The sequence below is a fragment of the Triturus cristatus genome, chromosome 1_2 (genome assembly GCF_964204655.1).
Source record: "Triturus cristatus chromosome 1_2, aTriCri1.1, whole genome shotgun sequence".
Classification (NCBI taxonomy): Eukaryota; Metazoa; Chordata; class Amphibia; order Caudata; family Salamandridae; genus Triturus; species Triturus cristatus.
Genome location: NC_140580.1, coordinates 285,293,228 through 285,320,488, shown reverse-complemented (window position 1 = coordinate 285,320,488; position 27,261 = coordinate 285,293,228). Strand labels below are relative to the sequence as shown.

Sequence of the window (27,261 nt, the reverse complement as noted above, 5' to 3'; positions counted from 1 at the left end):
TTATGTACTAGGGCCTTACAGGGGAGGTCATGCTAATCACAGGGGTACCCCAACGCATAGTGTTTCCTAGTGTATGTAGGTGTTTTCACTGTATTCTAAGTGTTTTTTAGCATAGCATTGGCTCTAGGCCTGGTTAGTCAGTCAGTTACCACCAGTACCCGTCAGAAAAAGTTGTGGGCACAGGATGATTTTGCAACAAGGCCTCTTTCTGCTCCTCTGTTGGTTCTTTCTGCACATGTCTTGCTTCTTCCTGCACTTTTCTTTGTCTTTGTGGACTTCTGTTGCTTCTTTCTGTATTTCTTTTGCTTCTCTCTGTGTGTTTTTTCTTCTTTCTTCACATGTTCTCCCTCTGTAGGCATAGTTAGAAACTAGCATTTAAAAAACCTTGGACATTTCAGTCGTACAAATCCAGAGAAATTCCCCTGTTATAGTTAGTTCAGCTAACTATCACTCGCGCTCCCGCAATGCACTGCTGATGATGTCACATATTACATCACTCATGACATAGTCAGTGACATCACTGATGACATCTCAAATGACATCACTGATGACATCATCCATGTGATAATTTGATGCCTCGTCTCACACCCACATATGACCTTTGATACACCCGCTCAAAATTACAGACTGCCATTCTCAAAACCACAGACACTCCAACACTAATAACTACATACCCACTCACTGATTCTTAGGTTTACACACACATCCACTCACTCATCCGTACAGTCACTCATACTTATGGTCACTCAGTACAAGACTATCATATGCACTCATGCACCCATATAGGCACTCACAGACTGTCACTCATCCATAGAGGTACTCACACAGCTAGTCAGGCATGCAAATAATTAATCACACTGCCATTTACTCACCTATACGGTTATACACACACCAGCTCACTTACTCATACAAATACTAGCACATTCTTACGCACTTATACAATCAATGATACAAGCACACACTTCTCCATAAAGCCACTCTCACAATCACACACTCTCACTTATAGCCATTTATATACTCCAACACACATATATACTGCCTTTCACATATGCAGTTACTCACAAATGTACCACTGAAAGATACATTCACTCACTAACACACCCATACACACACTCACCCACCCATACAGTCCATCACAGATACACTCTTGAAACTATGCACCCAGTGAATCACCCACTCACACATCTATGGACAGAGTCACACACACCCCACCCACACAAACACTCAGGCACCCATACAGATACTCACACAACCAATCAATAACCCATATAGACACTCATGTAGCTTTCCACAAACCCATGCAGCCGCTTAATCACCAACAGACAGACGGATACAGATATTCACACAGTTTTATCACTAACCCATGCATTCAGTAAGATACGTTTAATCACTCACTTATAGTCAGTCACGCACCTACTAAATCATCCATTCAGACACTTATACACCCACTCATTCTTCAATACGCCTTTCCCTATATATATTAAACATATTTAAACTTTACAGAAACACACAGTCACTGGATGATGTCATCAGTGATGTCATTTGAGATGTCATCAGTGATGGCATCAGTGATGCCACTGACCATGTCATGAGTGATGTAATATGTGACGTCATCAGCAGTGCATTGCGAGGGCGCAAGTTATAGTTAGCTGAACTAACTACAACGGGGGAATTTCTCTGGTTTTGTACGAGTGAAATGTCAAACTAACTATAACGCCCCTGAAACCTATGTTTTTTTCAGTGCATTCCTAAGGTTTTTTAAATGCTAATTTCTAACTATAACGTTTCTGAAACCTATGTTTTTTTCAGTGAAAATATATATATCTTACACGGTGGTCGCCACTGTATAGTTAAAGTTAGGTCAGAGTTTACATAGGAAAAGACTTTTTAGGTCGAGCATCAGCTGGCATGCGCTGTCTGCAAGACCTGTTTTAATCACTCTACAGAGTGTAATTACACCTGGTGCGTGCCATTGGTTCACAATCTCATCCCTCTTATTTCCTCGCTCCTTATTGGAAGTTGCTCCTGTTACATCACTTGCGTTTTCAGCCAGAAGCACCAGCCAAGTACAGTTTCCTTACACTGTAGGCCCTTTATCAGTTTCTTTGGGGACTAATTGTTTTTTTTTTACAAACGCCCAATTCCACGCTTTCATGTAATGGCTGCCGCGCCACTTTCTTTAGACGCAGATCATCTAAAGAAAGGTGCGTGGCTGCTATTAAAATGAAAGCATGGAATGGGGCACTTGTAAAAAAAAATGTTTTTACTTTTTCTAAACTTGCTTCCCTCAGTCTGTGTGATGCCACTCTTTGCCCACTTGGTCTGCATTTGCGAAACGAGCGGCATTACCTCCCGAGGGCACTCTCGGTGCCTTCCTCTCCCCCTGTTGTTCAGGAGCATTGCGACTCCCTTCCTGGGCTGAAGCTCCACCCAGTACCGCCGCAGGAGAGTGCCTCTTGTGATCGGCAGGGCTCAGGCCCATCTCAGCGGTTGCCTCTGCTACCGTCCTGCCGGAGGTGCGGTAAGTAAGGTGGTGCATTTGAAGAGAAAACAAGGATGGTATCCACTCCTCCTGCTCTGCTGCTGGCAGCTGCTCCCCCCTCTCTCTTTCTTTCTCTTCTGCCCCCTCTTTCTGTATCTGTCTCGCTCCCCCTCACTTGCTGTAAACCGTGATTTCTTTAAACGGCTCATACCAGCTATTTCCTTCATTCGTTTCCCTGTGAAATGGATCTAAAAAAGAACAAACACTTTTGCTGGAAATGTCTTTTTCAGACATTTTTCTATTATTGAGGTGAGGAAGTCTTTTTAAACCATACTGCGTTTTGTAAGCATATAAGCAATAGACTTTGAAACAGGTCCCTTCCAGGCTCTGTACAACAACAGAACTGTAAACAGAGTGGCAGGATTACTTTGATTCACCAGGCCACCCCAAGCAGTTGTTCTAAAAATTCTGTGTAAAAATAATTTAATCACACTCCTTTAAAGGAAAAAGCGAACCATCTGTGTGATTGTTGGGGACTTGTGAGACGTGTTTGGCTTTAAAAGTAATATTCCCAGTAAATTGTCACAGTTTTCTCAGTTTCTTTTGTGAATCTCTGAAACGAAAATAGAAGTCTTCCTAAACAAGCATTTACAATGCAATAGGTCTTTCATTACTTAAAGCTGGAGCTACTTGCGTTGTAAATAATAATGCAACGCCAATAGCTCAAACTTTCAATGCAAGACCTATTGCATTGCAAATGCTCATTTGTTTTTGCTAATAACTTTTGCACCATTTGACGACTCTTCATGAAACTTCCAACAAAGTGCCCCTTTTTGCGTAGTTTGTGCCTGGAAAGTTGTGGGGTGATCCGTCAAGTAGGAGCCAAGAAAAAGGATGGACCCAAAATGCAAAATCCCAGTACATTTTCTACTGACTTTTTTAAGGAACATTACCACAAAAACTGCTGAACAGAATTACACCAAATTTGGCAGGAAGCAAGACCATGGTCCAGAAAGCGGACTTTCTGTGACTTGGTGTAAATCCATTCAGTGGTTTTTGAGAAATTAAGGTTAAAACTGTATAGATATCTGGATATGATTGGCCAATTTAAAGGATATTGGCGAATCCCTATTGTTGGTGATAACCTGCACAATATCTTTTGGCAGCCATTACAAGATTCAGGAACTTGGTCCCTGTCTCCTGAAAATTTATTTAAAAAATATGTAAGAGGCGGCATGTGGGGGGGTCCAAATGGGTTTCCAATGCACTGCTTTTATCCACACATATTATTAAATCACTCATGACACGCTCACTTAATACATATATAACATCTCTAATCTCATCTGAAATGCCATCCTTGTGGATAATTCTGTGCATGGCTAGGGCGCTAATTATTGTTACATTAGGGTACCAGTTATATAGTTACTTGGGATAACTATGACTGGGGAATTTCAGTGGTTTCCTTTGTTTAAAATGATGTTTTAAGTTCCATTTTCATTTAACTATAACATCTCATTAACCTATGTTTTTTTCAGTGAGTATATTTAATACATCTCACCTATAAGCCCGTTCATAAACAAAGTGAAAATAGTTGGGGCCAGGACACATCCCTGACAGACTCCTTTCTTGATGGGTGGTTAGGCTGCCATCAGGGTTCCATCTGACCTTGGCATAATTGTTCTGGTGTAAACGAATTATAAGTTGGAGCAAGCCAGGGGGAAGTCCCAGGTCCCTTAGGGTAATTCAGAGCTTGATGCGGTGGATGGAATCAAACGCCATTTTGAGGTCAACAAATACTACATAGAGATGACCTTTCTGTAGCTTGACCTCTTTCCATATCAGCTGGAGAAATCTAAAAACCTGGTTGAGAGTACTGGTAGAGGCTCTAAACCCCGCTTGCAAAAGTGACAGTATATTATTGTCCTCTATCCAGCTTTGAAGTTGTAAAAGAATCATTTTGCTAAAGATTTTCTGTGTCACATCTATGAGGCTTATTGGCCGGTAATTTACAGGGTCGTCATTTGCCCCTTTTTTATGTATTGGGATGATTTCGGCACCTTTCCAAGTTGCCGGTATGTCACCCTCCTGATGAGTGATGGCATTAAATACTGTGTAAAGCGAGGGACCCCATAGGTTGGGTTCAGATTTATAAAGATCTCCTGGTAAGCTGTCTATCACAGGGGATTTACCGTTTTGTAGTGTACTATTTGCATACAAAGTTTCCTTTAAGAAAAAACAAATTGCCTCCTGGTCATCCAACTTTTTAATATAGGAATCTACTGACTCAGTTGCCTCCCCGGCGGGGTAGCAGTACCTTTAAGAATATAGTTCCTGGAAATACTATTCCCAAAGATGTGGTTGTATATACAAATCTTCTGCACTGACCTGGTGAATTACCCCTTTAGACAAAAAGATTCCAAATTATTCGACTATCCCTCTGCCTGAAAGCCTCAACTAGAGTACTCCAGTTATCTATTTCCCAACCACATTTAGCTTCAGCTTGCATTCTTTTGTAGAGTCTTCTTTTATTAATTACATCAAACTGAAGCCTTGCTTTCACTGCTGCTATAAGATCTCTCCTGGATTGCTTACAGGCTTTCTTATACCATGGGGCATTATCGCACCTGAGCAATGGTGGCCTTCCCTTGTTACTGAAATATGGCTGGATATTGTTGAACAATTCTTGATAACTATTGAGAACGATGTTCTCATTTATATTATCTTTGCTCCATTTCTCTAGTACTTGAGCCACCTTACTATAGATATGTGAGAGGGCCTTTCCATCAGATACGACATTTGCCCACCTTACTCTCCTATTGTTGTTAGTTGTGGCCAGTGACATACTCACTCGAGGTGGCTGAGGCTGAAGGGTAGGAATCTCAGAAATGCTTAGAAGCAGTACGTTGTGATCGCTATCATCACGGTTGAGAATACACATGTCTCTAATTAGGGGCCAGATATCAAGATCTACTATGATGTAGTCAATTCCGCTCTAAATATTTCCCCTTTTAAAAGTGTATTTGGCGTTGGCATTTGACTGCGTCCACCCATTACATGTTCATACCCCATAAGCAAGGGTGAACGATAGAACTTGTTGCCCAACACATGTACATCTTTTAAGGGGTGGTAGTTGGAGCTTTTTGACACCTTTTGCATGTTCTTCATCCTGAACAATCTCCTGGACGTAACCTACAGGCTCAAAGGTTGTATTAAAATCGCCTGCGATGATGAGATGGTAGCCATTATTAGGGTTGTCCAGGAAATTTGAAAGTGACAACATCGTGTCCGAGGGCTTACGGAGACTTTTAAACCAATTATAAATGTTAATTAGTCTAGGAAAAGTGCCACCTCTAAGTGGTTCCAAGTCAATGCAGAGAAGCTCCTGTGAATCTATATCTAAGCGCTTGATTTTGCATGCCAGAGTGGTCTTGACCCAGATCAGCACCCCCCCTGCAGATTTACCAGAGGGGGACCGTCTAGCTTCTATACTGAATGAAGAGAAACCCACCCTCTGGATCTGTTCTGTAGCCCAGGTTTCTTGGAATAGACAGATATGACAATTATCCACCAATGTTCCCCACTCAGGCTCATTTAATTTGGGGCGTATCCCTGCAAGATTCCAAGACATAATGATCACCCGTGAGTCGGCGAACATTGTACCTTGCAGGGATTGTCTTGACTGAGGGCTTTCCCTAGGAGGGTTTATTATAGTGGAATTTGTCATATTGGGATGGTGATCTGTGAGTGGCAATTGACCTCGGCTGCAGGGTAAAAGTACTGTATCACTCACTGGAGTAATGTCAGAGTCCAGATTAGAAGGAGTAGTAACCAAAGGATGCAAGAATTCACTATCTAAGTGTGAGACCACATTCCTTGGTTGAATTAAGTTTGAATCAGATACATTTAGTCAGTCTACTTCCTCCAGAGACGGAAAAGTGCCAAATCGGTTGGACGTTGGGATGCTATAAGAATAGGATCCAGTACTTGTGAGACTACTCCTATGAGTTCTTAATTGCTTCGAAGTGGGGGGGATGATAAAAGAAACACAGCTGTACTATATTAATGTCAGTACCTGTGCAGGATTCAGTGCCAGCTCTAAAAAGGATCTCTTGTGTCAGATGTACTGATGCGCATGTGAGAACTATGCAATCGCCCGGGATTATCTTGGGATCCCCACCAACCCGGCTAACCCTTCTTGCCATTTTAAATTCAGTGAATAAAGCATCTTTTAACCCTATTTTGTAGCCCAACCAGTAAAGTGCTTTGTTTCTCTGTGAGTCCCAGGATTCACTCGCCTGTGGTGGTAAAGGTGGGACATTGGCAAGGACTACCGTGTAGGGGGTTACAGCAGGTGGTAGATCTAACCTAGAGTTGACTGGATCTAGTTTACTTGTTGTCACATGACGATTCAGAGAGTTTGACATTATTCTTGAGCAAGATGGAAGAGTTAGATTGTTGACTGCCTTTTGTGGCTGGGCATATTTGCTTCTGCAAGATAAAGATGGGCCCATTGAAGTAGGGCCAACATTGGGTTTAGAAGGGGAAGGCTTCCCTGAATTACTTCAATAATCCTTGTGGTAGGCCGCCCCTCTACTCTGATCAACAGGCTTGGGAGATGACTCAATGCCTGGTTGACTTAAAATATTAGGAGTGTTAGTCTTAAGGGAATTTTGTTGCACTCCTAGAAGCTTAGTCAGCATGTCTTCTATAAGAACAACTCTATCAAATAATTTGGTTATGGCGTCACTAAATGTTTTTTGGAAGACATCAATCTTGGCTGTTAGCTTCGTAGTTTCTGCGGGGTGGTTATATGCATGGTCATTAGAAGAGTGTTGAGCCCTTTTCCCAGTCTTACAACTTTTTGTTGACTTCTTCCGCTATTTTGATAATTTTTCTATCCTGGTGTCTGGGGAGTTTACCCCTGGTGTGTCAGACACAGCCTCCGGGTTTCTGGGGCGCTTTGGGGGGTCGGGATTTGCGCTCCTGGTCAGAGAGGTATATATGGTCAGACACATTTTGTACACAGCTGTTACATTGAGTTAGGCCAGTGGGGGTTCCAAATTGCATTCCCGGAATGATAAGGAGATCAGAGTTTAGTACACTTGTAACCACACCACCTGGGTTTTACCCTTGAAATAACGATTCTTCTACAGTGTGGATTTGTTTTTCGAAAGCCCCCCTAGCCCCAGCTGTTTTTGATAAACATCCTGCTTTTCTCTTACCCATTGTGCCTAAACGGGTATGTAAAAATGTAATACTCTGGGAGACCCTGTGGAATCTAGTCTGAGAGCGAATAAAACAAATAGTGTGAAAATGCTCTGGGGCTTACAAAGTGCATATACCAGGAGAAATTAGCTCAAAACCAAACAGGTTACATGCCACATACGCCATCTAAGAAATAAAGAGAAAAGGAATCAATGTCCCGACTCTTCCAAGTAAAATGAGTCCAAGGACCTCGTGCAAATAGTCCCTCTTACTTCCAATTTACACTACAATGGCACAGAGTGAATAAAACTAATAGTTGATTTTCAACAGATAGTGCTCACCCAGAAATGTCACAGTTCCAATCTGCAAATTGTCAAGGGATAGCACGGCCCGGCCTCTGCCAGTCTATAGCGGGCCCGGGCTTGGCCTGGCCCGCGCGCGTCTCGCGCAGCTGGAGCTCTGTGCCTAATTTATGTGCCTCCAGGCACGGAATGCAGTGTCGGCGTTGCGGGGGAGCCTGGGAAGTGCAGTCCCTGGCGCTGGCTCCAGCCCCGGTGTCCGGTGGGAATGAAAGAACGTATATACATATTTCTACTTTCGTAAAGTGGTAATAAGTAAGGAACAACAAAAAAAAACTAGTACTTACCTATATCGAAGGCCCCAACTCAGAACACTGACAAAGTGTAGCAAAAATAATGTCTGCCTTTTAATTGTATAAACACAGCCATTAAATAATCACATTCTTCCCTGTTATCACTATGTACCATGGTATACCACAAAGTCACCACATTATACTGTGGCCCATATAACTAAGGTCCAGATGTACTACTGTATTGAGTTACCCTTGTGTCATGGACGGTATTGCATGGTCAATGCATTAAGTAAGTCACATTTACAAATCAACACAAGGCCACCAAGCTTGCCCTGTGTTGCTTGGTAAATCTGAAGAAACATAAGGGAGTGCAAATCATTCTCCTGCACCCATCTGCACACCATATTGTACATTCCAGCCAAATTTCCTGTACATCCGTGCGCCACCCCACTGTATGCTAGTCCACTGTACGCCATTTCACTGTATGCTATTCCACTGTACGCCATTCCAATCTCCTACGCAATTCCACAGTATGCCACTCCACTCTATGCTACTCCACCCCACTCCACTGTATGCCATTCCAGTGTACTCCACTATACACCACTCCACTGTACTCTACTCCACTCAATGCTATTCCACAATACGCAACTCCACTGCACACTGCTCCACCTTTCTGCTATTCCACTGTATGCTACTCCACTGTATGCCACTCCACTTTACTCCTCTCAACTGTGTGCTTTTCCACTCTAACCCACTCCACTGTATGCCACTCCAGTCTATGCCACTTGACTACACGCAATCCTACTGCACTCTACTCTACTCTATGCTATTCCACTATACTCTACTTCACTGTATGCCACTCCACTACGCTATTCCACTATATGCCCCCCACTCTACGCCGGATCATCCTATGCTGTTCTGCCTACGGTACTCCACTGTACCTGTCTTCAGTGCACCCCCTCAACTCTACACAACTCTACGCTATTCCGTTGTACATCACTCCGGTTTATGTCATTCCACTGTAAGCCACTCCACTATATGCTATTACAGTGTACACCACTCCACTCAATGCCACTCTACTCTACACCACTCCACTGTATACCACAACACTGTACGCCACAAAATTCTACACCATGACTCTTTATTCCACGATACTCTATGACACAACACTGTACATCATGACACTATACAACATTGCACTCTACACCACTCTAGTTTATGCCACTCAAGTCTATTCTGCTGTACAACCTTCTACTCCACTCTGATACTCTACCCCCTTCACTCTACCAAACTCTACTCCACTCTATACTACTTCCCTGTAGAACACTGTATTCCAGTCTATGTCACCAGACATCACTGCAGCCCACTCTATGCCGCTCTGCCAGACTCTACACAACTCCCTGTATGCCATTCCACCACAATTTACAACACTCCACTCCATAACACACTACTCCACGCTCCTCGACTCTACTCCACTTCTCCACTCTATGCCACTCCACTCAACGGCACTGTATGCCACTCGACTCTACAACACTCTGCCTCTCCACTCTACCACACTCTACTCAACTCATTCTCACTCCACTTAACAACACTGTACTCCACTCCATGCCATTGTACTCTAAGACAGTTTCTCACACTCTATGACATGCCATACCACTGCACTCTACGGCACACCACTCCACTCTGTGACACTTTGCTCCAGTTTATGCTACACCACTGTACTCCACTCCACAGCACTGTATTGTAGAAGACATCACTCCAATGTATGATACTTTACTCCACTCTACACTGCACCACTCCACTGTACAACACTTTACTCTTCTCTGTCACTGTAAGCTGCTCCACTCTACAACACTCTACTCTAAGTCCACTTTACAGCACTCTACTGCACTCTATGCCACTTTACAACACACTAGTACACTCTATGCCCCTACACTTCACTGTACAACACTCTTCTCCACTCTATACCACTGTATGACATTCTACTCCACTCTAAGACACACTATGCAACTACCGCTAAGCCACTTTACTCCACTCTACGCTATGACACACTACTCCACTCTGCTCCACTGTACTCAAGCATTCCACTCTACACCACTCCAATCTATGCCACTCCACTCTACCACACTCTATGACACTGTACTGTACGCCACTCTCCTCTACAACACTCTACTCCACTCAATGCCATTACACTGTATGACTTTCGAACACTCTATGACATGCCAGTTCTCTCCACTGTACAGCACAGAACTCCACTCTATGACACTTTATTTCACTGTATGATACGCTAGGCCACCCCCCTCCACTCCACTCCATGCTACTCTACAACATAACACTCCGCTGTTTTACACTTTACTCCACTCTATCCTACGCAACTCCACTCACCTCCACTCCACTGTACAATCCTTTACCCCACTCTATGCCACTGTTCAACACTCCACTCTACGCCAATCCACTGTACAACACCCTTCTGTACTCTATGTATTTCCGTACTACAAGACTTTAATCCACTCTGTGTTACTCTATGACACTACTCCACTCTGTGCCACTGTACTACACAGTATGACACTGTAGCACAAGCCACTCCATTCCTCTCTACAACACGACACTACACTATATGGCACAGCACTCTATTTTATGACACTGTCCTCTGCTGTACGGCACTGTACCACATTCCACTGTACAACCCACCTCTCTACGACAGTCTACTGTATGAAACTACACTGTATGAGGCTCACCACCATGCTACTGGATGACACTCCATTTTACACCACTTTACTCCACTCTATGACCCATATTGTACAGTACTCTTCTCCACTCTATCCCACTGTATGACACTCTACTTGACGACACATTCAACTCCTCAACACTGCAATCAATGACACTCCACTGTACAACACTCAACTATACTGTACTACACGCCACTCCCCTGTACAATCAGCTAGGATAGCTTGATTCCAGTGGCACAGTGAGCCCAGGACCCACAGTTGGGCATACCCGGCGCACTTAGGGCGAGAAAGCAAAAGACACACAATTGATGGACAGAATGCAGAACAAATCAAAACATTCACCCCAGATCTGGGTTAAATCCATCATTCTTTTGCTCACCATGCCACCCCAGTTTAGACCTGGCCATATGCAAATCAGTCTTGACCCTGTGCCTCATGGGAACAGTCCAGCCTGAACTGCCAAGCCAGATCCTCCCTGGACCGGAAACAAGCATCCTAGGACCGGTTTCGGGGTTTCACCCCTCTTCAGCCAGGATAGCTTGATTCCAGTGGCACAGTGAGCCCAGGACCCACGTCTGGGCATACTTGGCGCACTATGGGCGAGAAAGCAAAAGACACACAGGGTCAAGACTGATTTGCATATGGCTGGGTTTAAACTGGAATGGCATGGTGAGCAAAAAAACAATGGATTTATGCCCAGATCTCTGTACTGGGGTGAATGTATGACATTTTTCTGCATTCTGTCCATCAACTGTTGTTTTTAGATTTGAGAGGGCAAGTGATCTATGTGATGCACATTTATAAGGTGACTTGACCATAATAACTGCTTTACTCAAGGTGGGAGTTGTCATCCCCTTTGTCCTACCCCGTCATATATAGTTACTAAATTTTGGGCAAGGATGTCAATAAATTCACTATATAATTCTAACGTTAATCCATCGATGCCTGCCGCCATGCCATTGGGCAGTTCTTTATTCGCTGCCTTAATTTCCTCTGGGGTCAAGGTAATATTTAGAGGCTCACTTTTAATGGACTCCAGCTATGCAAGAGTTGCTTCAGAGAGATACTCCTTGTGATGGGCCTCTGGGTCGACTGACACTTATTATAGAGGTCAGCTTAAAGCTGCATAAATTGTGATGTGAATTAAGTGTAGTAAGAAACCGTGAGCCATCCTCTGCCTCCACCTCCACAAGCTCACGTGAAGCCCATTTAGGGGCTAAACGTCTAGCTAAAATTCTACTCGGGTGGTCTCTCACTATAGCAACAGACTTTCATATGTTTTCCTAGGTACTAGGATTCTCTACCTGAAAATGTGCGAAATTGGGCAAGTTTGTCATCCAATTCCCAGCCCCCCTGTTGGGTTGGTGACTTAACAGAGCGTGTTTAAAGCCATTTGAGATCTGTCTCTAACTGTGCTAGCAACTTCATTTATTGATTTCAGAATGCCTCTTTGACAGGCACAGCCCTCTGCTATATAACTTCAATGTATCCCTTATTACAGAGAAACTCAAGATAGAACCTGTTATTTGCAAAGAAATCAACCTTCCTTTGCCCCACTTCTGAATTAACTGTAGGGCGGATGATGGGAGGATCCACAGCCTATCCAAATATACCGGGTATGTCAGGTACAGTGTCACTGCTTTAGGGGAATGATCAGACAGTGCACGCAGGTAAATGCACATCTCAGAGACATGTGAATGATATTGAATAATAAATACATAAGTATGCATCTTGTACTGATGAGTAGAATGAGTTCTTCCTTTTCTCACGATTTAATTCAACGGTAATTCAGCATCTGGGTATAGATTGCCTGTACAGCCCACAACAGGATCCTTTCCAAGGTAATACATCAATCTTTATGAACCTCTAGAACAGTATTGCGGTCTCCCCCCAAGAATAACCATGTATAAATGATCACACTTAGCAAACATATGATCATAGAACTCTAGAGGGTCAGTGCTTTTTTTAAGGACAACTAGGGACCTCCGATTACACCATGCATGAATATGTACTTCCATCAGGATCAACAAAACAGTCCAGATATCTAAAGTTGACTGTGCATCTAACAAGAATAAAAGAAGACAACAATTTCTCAACTGGTATCATTTAAAGAAGACAGTTAGGAATGTATGTACAAAACATTACAAGAAAGAAGGAGAGACTCTCAGTCAGTTTTCTTTGAAAAATATGCACATGCCATTATGTATTTAGCAAACAGAAATGACAAGGGAAAAAGGAACAAAAGTTAAAGAATATAAAGGACAAATTACAGTTGGAACAGCACTGCAAGCAAAATAAATTTGCGTGAACAACCCGAATTGTACTTGGTGCTCGAGTGTGTTCGTGACACAACGGTGTGGTGACGCAAGTGAACCGCGGCTGATACCGGCCGATTTAGACGCCATCCGCGCCTGACTGAAGCTCGCTTGACTAGAGCCTTCACCCCTCACTCAGTGGTTTTACTGCCGAGGTTTTCCAGGATACAGCTCCTGAGATTGATTTATACTACAAATCAGACACAAATCCGTTCTGTCTGTGCTCCCCCGCCGATGCTATCCCAATCACGGCTCCCGAGCTTGACTCTTTGCAACCATTCAGATGGATTAATACCCGATTCCACAGATATGCCGATGCACAGCTTCTCACGGCTCCTCCACTCTCCCAGCACCGCCTTTATCATACCAACCCGGTCCTGATGATGATCCCAAGTCACTGGATCAAAACGCCGTCGACCTGTCAGCGCAATTGATGGCGCACTTCTCATGTGGTTCTCTGAATAATTGCTTATTAATTACCAAAATATTTGAAAACTTCTGACTAGAACCTATGATTTCACTGTATATTTGTTCACTTCACTTCACTTTGCGCCGTTCCTAGCTGAATTCACATTGTCACTTGCGTCGCCACACCGTTGTGTCACGAACACACTCGAGCACCAAGTACAATTCGGGTTGTTCACGCAAATTTATTTTGCTTGCAGTGCTGTTACAACTGTAATTTGTCCTTTATATTCTTTAACTTTTTTTCCTTTTTCCCTTGTCATTTCTGTTTGCTAAATACATAATTCCATGTGCATATTTTTCAAAGAAAACTGACTGAGAGTCTCTCCTTCTTTCTTATAATGTTTTGTACATACATTCCTAACTGTCTTCTTTAAATGATACCAGTTGAGAAATTGTTGTCTTCTTTTATACACTTACCCTATTCTCAACGTGGTTTATGGGTTTCTGCTCCTGCTGTTTGATACAAAAGTCTAATAAGAATAGTAACTCTCCTTGAAGAAGAGTTATAAGATGCAAAATATCTGTGCGTTCCTCAGCTACAAGTGAATCCCCGCTCGGTGACAGCCGTAAGGTGTGAATCCTGAATGTAAGAATCAATAGAATGTCCATTGAGATATGACAGACCTTGTCTAGCCATTTTTGGGTTGTTCAATCCCTGCACATTCCAGGGAAGTAATCATAACTTACCACTTTGCATATTCACTGTTTTGTGCCTTACCTAACTCTCATTCACCTGGGATTGCAGCTATTATCTGAGTTCTGAACTTTTCTGAATCTCCTCAAAGTGATGGACCTCCACTCACTCATGCACATTCCTGTACTGTAGAACAATACAATATAGGCAGCTCAAAACAACCCCAAAAAATGCCCCATCTACACCAGTAAACCAAATTTTCAGTGTGTCTTTTAAGTTCCCACCCCATACACTCCTGTGCCAGCGACCAACAACTATGAATTCCATGAACCAGGATAGGGTTACACATACTAACCAATACTTAGTAAATGCTTTGAAGCTGTTCTATGTACAAATGACAGCATATTTGTTTGGCATATGCATGCCAGTTACAATAGAAAATATGTCTCGGAAGATCTGTACCAGTGTGTCACCCGATGTTTGTCTTTAATCACCCCCATCAAGACTTCTATGCCTCAGTCCTAGGGGGCTTAGTTTACAGCACAGCTTACTTGATGTATATATCAGTCATTGTCTTCAAAGGGTTCATGGAGGGATTCCCCCGGCTCATATTCTCACTAGGTAGGAGGTTTCCTCACACTTGACTGAAGGAACACCATCACCCCTTTAGGGTCCTGCAAACAACAGTTGTGCGTCCTTATGCTTGACCTTAAGTTTGGAGGGGAAGAGCATTGCATAATCCATTCCCAGTTGCATCATATTTTTACTGGGAAGGCCATTTGCGCCTTCTGGACAGTGCCAGTGAAATTGGAGAAGAGTGAATATTAATTCTCACATGGTGCAGAGCTCCCACTCGCTCATGTGCCACCTTTAAGGCAGTGCCACAGCATCCATAATTTAGTCTCACTACAGTATGAGTTCTGGTGGCGGCTGGCGGGGGCCTTGGTGTCAACGTCTAGTGAGCCTGCCCTCCACCGCAAGCATGTTGGAGAAGTGGTTTTCCCTGAAACATTGATTTTAGTTGCAGTTCTACATAAAGCAACATCAAGCCTGTGTTGTTCGACAAAGAAATCCCCATAATTTGCAAATTGTTGCTCCATGACTTAAATTCCAAATCTTCATTTTTTGCATGCACAGCCGCTGGGTCTTCAACCATTTGGCGCATCTTTTTAGCTTGCTCAGTATGTTCATCTTCAATTTCTTATACATGACATTCAGACATATATAGGAGCTCTACACATTTGTCTACCCTCTCAATTATCCGGTCTATGTGATGCATGAGGGTATCTATCTTGGTACCATTCAACGAGAGACTAAGTTTTATGCCTACTAACAGTCTTTTAACATCCATGTCCACTGTTTCATTGTTGTGAGTCACTGTTGATGTCATCGATGTCCCCCTCTTTTGACTGCAACTTTAAAGGGTTCTACCCTTCAAAGGATAGTTGAGATTGCTTTTGTTCAAATTTGCCCAACTTTACAGCGTAACTGCATTGTCTAAATTACCAGCACCTGAATTAGCCATTAAATGATAGGCTATCTGGCTAAAAATATAAATAATAATCCTAAAAGAATACGTTCTTATATTTTAAAGCTATATAACATGGGAATACATTACATTAATCAAACTGGCTGACTCCCCTGCTCCCCCTTTACACTAGTGAATTTGAAAATGAGGCATTTCGTTTTAAGCAGGCATGAGGTATCAGTGCAACATATATATGCTAGATTGGGTAAGTGACTGCAAGAGAACCAGCAAACATCAGAAAGCACCGACTCCGAAAGATGAAAAGAGGAGGCAGCACAAATATCACACACAGGGTGGGCGGCTAATATATTGGCAGGCGGAAGCACCAAAGGCTGGGCCACAACTGCATTCTGGGCACCTAATCAAAACAATTACTCTCGAACTACATTTTTAAGAGATGCAAAGAGATGAACGAACTTCAAGATATACAGAACAGATGGCTAAAAAGGGGAAGACATTTGTGACCAGGGAAAAAAGACAGCCAAAGCTATACTGGGAACCAATCATTAAAGAGATACATTAAAGCAACAAAACAAAAAGGGCTTACTATAGTAGACCTATGACAGTTTGCAGATATATAGAAAGGAAATGGAGCAGCAAGTAATAGGTAGGTTGGGTGAGGTGGTGCTTTACTTGCAAAATAAAGCTGAAGTAAGACTTACAGTTTAAAAAACAGTAAGGGTCTGATTTAGATTTTGGTGGACGGGCTACTCTGTCATGACGGTGACAGATATCCCACCTGCCAAAATATAATTCCCATTATGTCCTATGGGATTTATATTTCGGCCGATGGGATATCCATCACCACTGTGACAGAGTAACCCATCCGCCAAAATCTAAATCAGGCCCATGTCGCCAAATTGCAAAACGACCAGAACCATGCAACTCAACACATTTTTAACTTAAGAAGTAATAACCAAACTGTGCCTGCCCTCAGGTAAATCCTTTGAATCTTGATTAAAGAGATGATTTAGTGCGAGCCCATTTCCCACACTTGTCACTCCCTAGGTACCTAACAAAATACCGTTGGTCTTCTAACCTCCAAAGTTAGATCTGATTCCCTGAACCTATTGGCTACCTAGTCACATAGGGTGAGTGTTTGGCAGATCACTCCCTGTGCATTATTTTACTCTATGGAAAGCCCTCTCATTTCTCAGCTGCCCTCCTCCTCATAGCCCCCACCTCCTGTGCACTCCCTTCTTCCCCTCTCCTCCCACAGGAAGCCAATTCTGATTGTGCACCTGAAAAGCAGCCATTTCATCAGGCCTCCTTGTCACTCAATGAGGTTTGGGATTATTTGTTGTGGGAGGAGGCGCACATCATACTGTGATTGCCCAGGTGGTCCATTGTCATTCTGCAGACGCCAGTGTGCCGGCTGACTTTGCAAGCACAGTCAGGGTGACTCTGTGCATACCAACTTTAAGGCTGCAACAGCCTTTTGGGTTGTGCACCAGCACCCAAGCCAGCCCAAGCAAAGAGCCCAGTTTATCCATAGTAATAAAAACAATCATCTCACCAAGTGGCCCGGCCAAGGCCCGTCAGTCACCTGTGGATTCTCTGCCTTTCCTACCTGAATTTAACCCATTTCCTGTGTCTCGCGGCACTTAAGTCTTGATGGGCAGCAACTGTCCATGATCACTTTGCATGACACTTTGCACACACAGAGATATTGTAAGACTTTTGTTGGGTATTGGGGGACTATTAGTCACAGAACACGTTTTAGTGTTTCATTCCATACCCACTTGCTCTAAATCAGTGACTTTTGAAAGACATAGCTAGACTGGTTGAATAAGGTGCTTATCTGGTATTATTAATATGACATACTGTGTTTGAGTTCCAATGCCTTTATAAACTCCTGGAGTAAGCTTTGACAGCTCGCTATTGCCACCTTTGGAGAGACAAGTTTCTAGAAGCAATAACTTATCCAACTGAAATTAAATAGTCAAGTTCTGAAACAGCAATCATAAACAATGTTATCCTGCCCAGAGGCTGTCAATTTTTCACCTATTGTCCCTGATCCAAAGAAAGGGTCTCACAATACACTCTGCTTTTTTTTCATTCACACAAAAATATTGTGGGAAAGTCAATACAATTGTAGTAAAGATGTCTGATGATGAGTAGAAGATTTGAGCCTGCTGAAGGTTTTTTGAGTAGAGCAACAACCATAGCTTTTTTAGCTTTTACAGTGGTAAGAACTAATGACGGGGCAAGTAAGATATTGAAAAGGGAGTTCAGGGCAGGACTATGATCTCTGTACCACCAGTAAGGACATATGCAGGAGAGGGTCCCACCGGGAGTGGGATTTAATAGAAAGGTCAAGAGGAGTAATAGATTACAAAGAGACGAAATTGAAATTCAGCAGACACATTGAGGATGTTTGAAGATCACAACCCTTTGTGAAGGATGTGACAAAATCTCAAAATGAAGACTTTTTTTTACATGTAAAATAAAGAGATAGTGAATTGCAAACTTCGGCAGAACGCTCAACGGACTTAGCAGCACACACTGGTTCAACAACATTTTTACCTCTTCTCCAGCCTCTTACTTTTTTTGCTGATTCGGCCCGCTTACATCTCTCCTCCATGTTCTATTTTTCACCTCATCTCTCACCAACGTATTACCCACTTTTACTCGTGCAGCACCCTCATATATCCACTTCACCTCTGCATGATCTCCTCTTCAACTCTCATTTCTCCCCAGGCATCTTACCTTCTCTCTCTCTCTTTCTCTCTTATTCTGCCAGTCTTACATCCATCTTTCCCATCAATGCTCTACGCCTTTCTTCCCATTTTCCCACTGAGCCTCTTATCTTCTTTTTCCCGAACGTTTTTTGCTGGTTTGTCCCCTTTACATCAACCTCTCCCTTTTCCCCAGCCTCTTCTTGCAGGATCTGCCCTTCTTACATCCACATCTTCCTTCCACACATTTCTCTTTACCACTCTTCTCCCCCAAGCCTCTTACCTTGTTTTAGCTGGTCTCCTGCTCTACATCCACATCACCCCTTCCACCTCCCATTCTCTGAACATTTTGTTTAAATTTTTCATTAATTCCCTGCTGCCCCAACATTGGGCTACTACTGCCTGTTGTTGTCTATCTACCTCACGGCATCTCCCCTTCGGCAAAACTTCACATCTACCTTTGTTGTGGAGCTGGCACATAGATCCCTTGACCCACGTACTGCTCCAGGCACTCCACTACACCGAATTGTCTCCTGGCTCCTCAATTTCGGAGACCGCAAGACAGTGCTGCAACTGGCAAGGTAGCTAGGTCCACTCCAGTACCAAGGAACAACGATCTCCCTTTTTCCAGACTTTACGAGGCGGTCCAAGAGGCCCTCCACAATTTTAACAACACCAAGGCAGGGCTACATTAACTGGGTCTCTGCTGTGGCATGCTATATCCGGCCAACCTTCACATGGATGTAAATGACAAGACCCGCTTTTTTGATAACCCAGCAGAAACCCTTGCATTCTGTGAGCAATATGCTAGGGAACGTTCCTCAACCAGATTGCTCTCCTCCGGACTCCCAGGCCCCAGCCAGCATAGATCTGTTTCCTCCGGATTGATGTACCTGGCAGATTCCAGACTCCTGCCCATGGCCAACCTATGCCATCCAGTGTGACTTTTTTGCAAGGCACCACTTGACTATTTACGGATGCCGCACAATACTTTGCTGGACACTAAAGCCACTACCCCTGTGGGTAAGGACCGCTCATTGAGCTTACTCCACGACATCTCCGACACTTAAACTCTCAGGGACCCCTCGCACTCGCAACATGCTTTTGCTCTGGCATACATATTCCACTCTGCACCACACAGCACATGGACAAGTATTGACTACTGGCTCATATCCACCACACTTACTCTGTGGCTAGGCTCAATCTCACACCTAGCATTCACTCTCTCCAATCAATCACCGGCCAAGATGGTACTACACATCCCCATTGGAGGCCTTGAGCACCAGTGGCATTTTCCTAGTATGGTGCTCCATGATGAGCTATTTCACGCTGAACTCTACTCAGCTATTATAGTATACTTCGAGCTTAATAACGGATCTTTTACGTCACAAGCTACCCTATGGGAGGCACTTAAGGCCTACATCAGAGGCGTATGTATAGATAAGCAATCTGGGATGCTGCACAACAATCACAGCAGCCTGGCCCGCATTCAGTATGAACTAGCAGACCTGGATAATGCAGACACCTAACAATGCCATGTATCTCTATTACATGAACGCACAGCTCTATTACCTGAATTTCGTGAACTGGCAGTGTACATGGAAAGAAATCTGGGAAAATACGCTAAAGCTCTCTGATATGGGGAAGGCGAAAGGCTGGGCTGCAATTTGGTAGATTGATACAGCTACCTAGAGGTGCCTAATATATACCGGAACTAAAGCAGGATGATGGGAAAAGGGGCAGTGACAATGTAGACATCCATGCTGAGCTACTTAGCTATTATACCCACTTCTATTCTTCACAACTGAGCGAGGAGTATACCGAGTTGGCACTATACCTCGCTGAGGTGGCAATGGTCTGGCTTATTGATGCACAACAGCAGTTCCTTAGTTAACCCAACTCCAGAGAAGAGATAATGCTCAGAATTGACTCGCTGGATGGATCCAAGGCCCCTGAACTGGACGGTTTCACCCAGATTTTCTACAAGACTTTCAAACATATTTTAGCATTGCACTTGCTCGCAATGTATGTGGAATGGCATTTTGCTGGGGTGCTCCATCCGATGCTACCAGAGGCAGTCATCACCTTACTGTTAAAGCCCAGCAAAGAAACCCAGCACAGTGGTTTATATTTGTCATTGTCACTGCTTATTCTAGATAATAAGATGCTGAATGAAGTGCATGCCACCCGCCTTTCCCTCCTGATGGACCAGATCATCTACCCCTCCCAGTCAGGCTTTGTCCCATACTGCTCCACATCCTTAAACGTATGCACTGTTTTCTCTGTACTCAACAAATTCTACTAGACACAATGGCCCGGTTAGATGCAGAGAATCATCTCCCTGCTCATGCTATTACATTCACAACCTACTGCCCGGATTTGAGCCAATGGCTCCCTTTCAGCCCCCTTTGCTATTACCAGGCAGGGTTGCCCCCGTCACCGCTTATTTTTATTATAGCAATGGACCCCCTGGTGCAACACCTCCAAGATTAACATTTACACCATGGCTTTCAGTTCAAGCCAAAGACAATTGCTACTTTGGCTATACAACATTATGTTATTTGTATGACACCCTGCAAAAAATGGTGTCCCTTCTTCGTTTTTTATAACTTTTTCTGAACATACTCCTCCCACGCACAACTCCCTCTTCACCACCCTGAGGAGACTAGTACTGAGGCTTATCTGGGTGGATAGACGGCCCTGAATTTGGTGGGACACTCTTGTACTCCCAAACAAGCGTTGTGGTTTTGGCGTTACTCACTTACACTTGCGTTATTTAACTTCACAGTGTCAATTCACCTACCACTGGCACCACAAAGATGCACCCCTTCCTTACACCAAACCTGAAATGGACCAAGCTACCCTGACACCATTATGCTCAATGCTCCCCACAGGGCTACCACTAGGCCCGACGGATGGCCAAATCCAATCCACCACTAGCTGGGCCTAGTGGAAACTTAACTGGCTTCTGGGTGGTGGGATTCTTTATTCCCCAGCAATACAATTAGCAAACAATCACTGGCTCCCCATAACAGAAGAGAAGCTGCTGCAGTGAACATTGACACAACATGCCCTACACACTTTCGGAGACCTATTCCCAGACGGACATGCCTTTTCCCAAATAGAAGATGTTAGATTTACTAATGCAACTCACATGGACCACTTCATACTGCAACACCTCCATTGTGCCCTGCGAGCCCAGATCCCATTGTATCCGCTGGCCTCAGAGGAATTCCCTCTGCTGACACTAGTGATTACAGATAGCAATGAGGGCAGACTAGTTTTCAAATGATGCGATACCTGCATACCCCTCCTGCAAACACACGTTGCGAAGTGTATAGGCATGTGGGAAACAGATTTAGGATAGCCCCTATCTCACAAGATTTGGTATGCCTGCTGCACTCAAACATGCCTCATTTCTCCCAGCTGCTGCCACAAGCTCCTACATTATAAGTTTCTAAGCAGAGCTTACGTCACACCAACCACACTGTTGCAACTCGACTTCACGCGATCGTCTAGCTGCCCTAAATGTCTCATTGCTGGGGCTGACTTTGTCCATATGACGTGGACATGTAGTTATGTAGAACCATTTTGGAGAGATGCCCTCAGCCGCCTAGCCTTGATGCTAAACACCACACTCAAACCTGATCCGTTATTAGCATTTACTGGGCTATGTTCAAGACATACCTTAAAGCGTGCTACAATTCACCTCCACTGCACTGCTCTTGGCCAAATGTGAGATCGCGCTTCACTGGGGAGGGGGGCAGGAGCTCGCCTAAGACTAAGGCTTGGTTACAGAGTCTCATATACTGTGACACTATAAGCAAACACTATGCTTCCAATCTCCAAACTAAAAGACATTTGGCAGCCACTGAGAGACTACCTGCTGAAACCCCAAAGCTAGACTCCTGACTTTAAGTGTGTCTTCAGATTCATCCCAAGAAGACTTCATAGACCCTAGCCCCGTCAGTGCTAACACTGCTTTACAGTATTGGCCTTAATGTTTAGACTATTGAATACATTCCCTTTCATTTGCCTTAACTAATTGCCCCTATGCTTTACTATGTGCTTCTCATTATCCCTACAATGTATAATCCTGTAATGTGATTTATATTACTCCCCGGATGTGGGGCTGCTGTTCTTCCGTGTATGGCATGACAAAAATGATAATTAAAGTTAAAACAAATGTATATATATCACTAAACCAACTAACCTGCATTATAACATTATTATGTTGTAAAACACCCTATTGTGAAAGTAATCCCGTTGAGATTACTATATTGTAAATACTGCAGGGTAATAGAAGTCTGGTAGCGACTAACATTTGGCTGCAGCACCTAACATAGGCCAGGGCCTGGCCCCAACTCCCCATAGGCAGCCAAATCCCTGCTGCCCATGGTCTTTGGCTGTGCTCAGCAGAGTTCATCAAAGAACCTGGCCCTTGGCCTGGCCCTGTGCCCTAACTTTGTTGTGCACAGCCATGAGCAACACACTGCGGGGTTTACCTCAGGGCTAGGGCTGCATTCAGGCTGTGCTCCCACCCCAGTGAGTATGGCTAACCCCCCCCATTTATTTAGTTTTTTCAATTGTTTGCAGAATTTGGCAATCCTATGCTGGTTTTGTGAATTCTGGGGCCCAGGAGCGTCCTCGGGACCTAAAGAAGTTGCGTGATCTTAAAATTCAGCATAGGCTTTGCAAATCCTACGATTAAAATGATTTGCTTGATAAAGTGAAGGCTTTGAGTATAGCACCTCAACCATTTTTTGGGGAAAAATAAAAAAATCACTTCAAAAACCACACTTAAAGTGCAGCGGTTGTTAGGAAATAAAACGGAAAAACTGAAATTTGCAAGTTATGGTTAGGAGCACAATCCATCACTCCTGCAACAGCCTTGAAAGCCATAACTCGCACAACAAATGCATATGTAGTCTTTGAAATTCAAATTAGTTAAACATCCCTCCATATTTCATTTCAGAGAATTGCTGGTGAAAACAAATGCAGAGGCATCTAACCAGTACAAATTCACAGACAATGTGTTCCTCTGATTGATGTGATTTACTATTGTTCTGCAAGAGCTATAGGCCAGATTAAGTGTTACAAAAATGATGAAACCAACTGAAAGATAGTTGTTTCAAAGAACGCCACACATGAACAGATTCTTTGATAACTTTACTGGTATCCATTAACATTAATTCTGAAACATTGTTACATGTCAAATATGTGAAATAGACCAGACTCAGCAGTATTCCAGTCAAATCATCTCTAGGATTTCAAAAACCGAACAGAACAGCTTCTTGCTTAAATAGATTCTTCTCCCATGCACCACAGATACATTTTGTTTCAGAATAGTTCCTCTTCGGTACAGCAGCCATTTACAGTAGCATTCTTGCAGTGGTGTACAACTGTCAGGCTGACCACTCAACCCACTTGTCTCATGAAGAGGCCCAAATACACAAGGAAAGACCGGCTGTCAGAAGTGGAAGTATCAAAACACTGTGTGATCCAAATGCTCCTGGGTGAGACAAACACAACAATATGGAGGAAAGCCATCAAAGCTGTAGCAGTCTAGTGAGGCTGGCCTAGAAAGCAATCCAAGAAGGAGCAGGGGGCTGACCCAAAGCTCTAAGTGAATGGTATCTATAGGAAACAACAGATCTACTTACAGACCGCCTACAAACGACCACTTGGTTATTGGCCCTGCACCTCTGCCCAAAAATGAGCACTAATGACCTATCTATAAGGACCTTTCGGAAACTACTGACCGCACTAACCATCCTATTCTTATAAGCCTTATTGTATCCATCAGCACCATGGCGGTACTGCTGGGTCAACTGAATTGTGAGAAGATAAGAAAAGTGTGACTGGTGGTGGTCTGAATAAGCGCTTCACTATATGGTTTCCACTCCCACGCTATGTGTCATGGTATGTCCCTACTTTTCAGGCTCATCTGACCTCATCGGTAGATATTTATCATATCCGTATATTCTATTTAATCTGTGTAGAGGATACTAAGATCCATTTGTATGCATCGGAGTGTTCTGTCAGTCATCCACATTCATTGCCCTAATAATAGCCGGGTCCTCGTATGTCAGATTATTTCCTGCTGACCAGTCCCAAGTATAAACGGCCATATGCAGCAGTAACAACTTCTCCCATCAGCTGATTAAGTGCTGAGAATGTCAGAAAACCTGGTGTTATTCTGCTGCTGTGAAAACATGGGAAGCACCTATCTATTTAGCACTTGATGTCCTTTGCATAGTTTTACGCACTGCAGGTAAAACGTTTAAATAAGAGATGGTTAACAAAATTACAGGAATTTGAGTGAGAGATGTAAAATAAACCCTCAAAAGAACAAATTAGGTTGAATGGAATGGGCACTGGCAGATATAAAGGCAGGTATTAGTGCTTGACAAATTGGACATAATATGTTTGATATCCAAACAGATGGCCATGAATGTAAGGTGCTACTTCGGAGTGATTTACATCGCAGTCATTACACGAGGAGCATCTTACATTGCAGGTTATTCCATCACGCTTATATTGCTTCTCAGGTAAGGTTGCAAGAATTCGTTTTTCCCATAAATCTATATATGATATTGTTAAGGCCCTTGAAATCATGAAACACTAAGGGCCTGATTTTGAATTCGGCAGATTGGTTCGTCTGTCACAACGTGATGAATATCTCATCCTCCGTATTGCAAGTGCATCATATCCTAATGGAGTTGTAAGACGGCGGACGGGATATCCTTCACGTTGTGATAGCACCCCATCTGCCAAACTCTAAATCAGCCTTTAACTTGGCTGTGAACTAAAGCCCTGCGAAGTCGAATACTACAATGTCACCCTTTATGTCAGACTCCCGGTGTGTTTACCTGCGATGTAATGACATGGGGGCATATTTACAACGAGGCGATAAAAAATTATAGCCGCTTTAGTGGCCGTTTTCAGCCGAAAAGCCTATGGGAGGTGGATATCATGGCTAAGTTTGTGAGTCCCTATCAACAAGCTAACGTGAGATTATCGCTGGGTTTCCAGCGATAATCTCACGTTAGCCAGTTAGCGCCAGGATTTTTATCGCTGATGAGATAAGCGTTGCTAATAGCACGCTATCTCAGCGATAAAAATCGGCGCTAGCCGGCGATAATTATCCTGGCGCTAAGTGTGCTCAGCGAAAATTATCGCCGGTTGTTGTTGATATGCCCCTAATTATGTAAAAACTGCGAAGTAATGGTGACATACTGTGGGGAATTGCATGTATACAACCATGACATCTTCCATATTCAGTCCCCTGATGAGCCATGTTCAAGATATATTACAATTATTGTACAACCAAAACATCAAGAGAAAAACAAATCAGTACAAAGAAAGAAGAGCACATTAAATAAAGCTTTCAAAAGTGGAAGTGGCTTCCAGGCTGGGGTTAGAAAATCTAATCACTGTTTATCAATACAATAGCCAGTATAATGAGAATAAAGCAGTTTTACTTAATGAATGATTGACAACGTTTGATCAATTTGAAGATGACCTTGGTGTTTGCTTTTAAAGTTTGAAGATACATTTTTGATAGCTTCATAATAGAGTTTGGTTGCGACTTCAGAAGGAAATAATTATGATTGGACATTTTGTATTTTATCACCCACACCTCAAATTACACAGATGATAGCAGATACTTTCATTAGGCCTCTCAGGGACATTCACTGTATTGACCTTGTTGGACTGTCCATTCCAGGCATAACTAAAGCCTGCACCTTTCAAGTTCCCCACAGGCTTCTGCAGAGGTGCATAGGATTGCAGGGATGTCTAGTTCCCACTGTTATCTTTATAGGAGATTCGAACTGTTAAATTGCGAATTGGCATGTTAAATAAATCACAGTTGTTTCTTTAACTGCACCCAAATGAACTTAATCTCATATATTGAAGTAAGAAAAACCTTCTTGCATCGCACAACCAAAGTCTTTGTTTTGTTCAACCTTCAAACTCCAAATCGCTTGTCAACGCAACTCAAACCATGCACGAGGCTTTATAAACATGCTATTAAATTACTTTATGGAGGTGACCACCGTGTTTTCCAATCTCTGACGTTTATTGTAATGATCAACCTTAATGTATTAATATTGTGGTTTATCTATGGACCCCACACACCTAAAACTATTAATATATGTTGTGTTTGTCTGTTACAGGTTTGAGGTTCCAGAGTGCAATCCATAGTGAAAAAGGAATCTCCATAAATACAAATTCATGCATAATGTGAGGTCAAAGGATCCAGTAGTTATGACTCCGACTATTTCACACAATTTCACTCATAAAACCAGCACTGCTATGGTTAATTTGAATTAAAACTGATATCTGCTACAACCAACCCTGATGTAGCTTTCAAATAAAATATTAAGAAAGATGGTTTCCACTGAGTCTGTTGTTGTGCACATTTGCTTTTCTGTTTTTTTTAACTGTTAGAAGGCGACCTCAGGGGAGCCCGGAGGGGGCCCTGACTGTCCTGGGACCCACCCTCAAGGTATCGTAGCCGGGCACTGGCGGTAGATTCCGCAGGGGAGGAATCTCGTACCTAGGATCGTACACTTGGCACCACACGACAAAGAGACACCACACCGGGGGTTCTTAGGCTTCAAGCT

The 27,261-nt window shown here is 43.3% G+C and overlaps 1 protein-coding gene across 1 annotated transcript in view; it reads left to right on the top strand.

Moving 5' to 3' along the window:
* Positions 1 to 27,031, top strand: part of LOC146867180 (small serum protein 3-like) — a 58,614-nt gene extending 31,583 nt beyond the window's left edge. Inside the window, exon 4 of the mRNA XM_085603768.1 lies at positions 26,812 to 27,031. Within this exon, the coding sequence (XP_085459894.1) occupies positions 26,812 to 26,839 (28 nt within the window). The 3' untranslated portion in view covers positions 26,840 to 27,031. The remainder of the gene's footprint in view (positions 1 to 26,811) is intronic.
* The last annotated feature ends 230 nt before the right edge of the window (positions 27,032 to 27,261 follow it).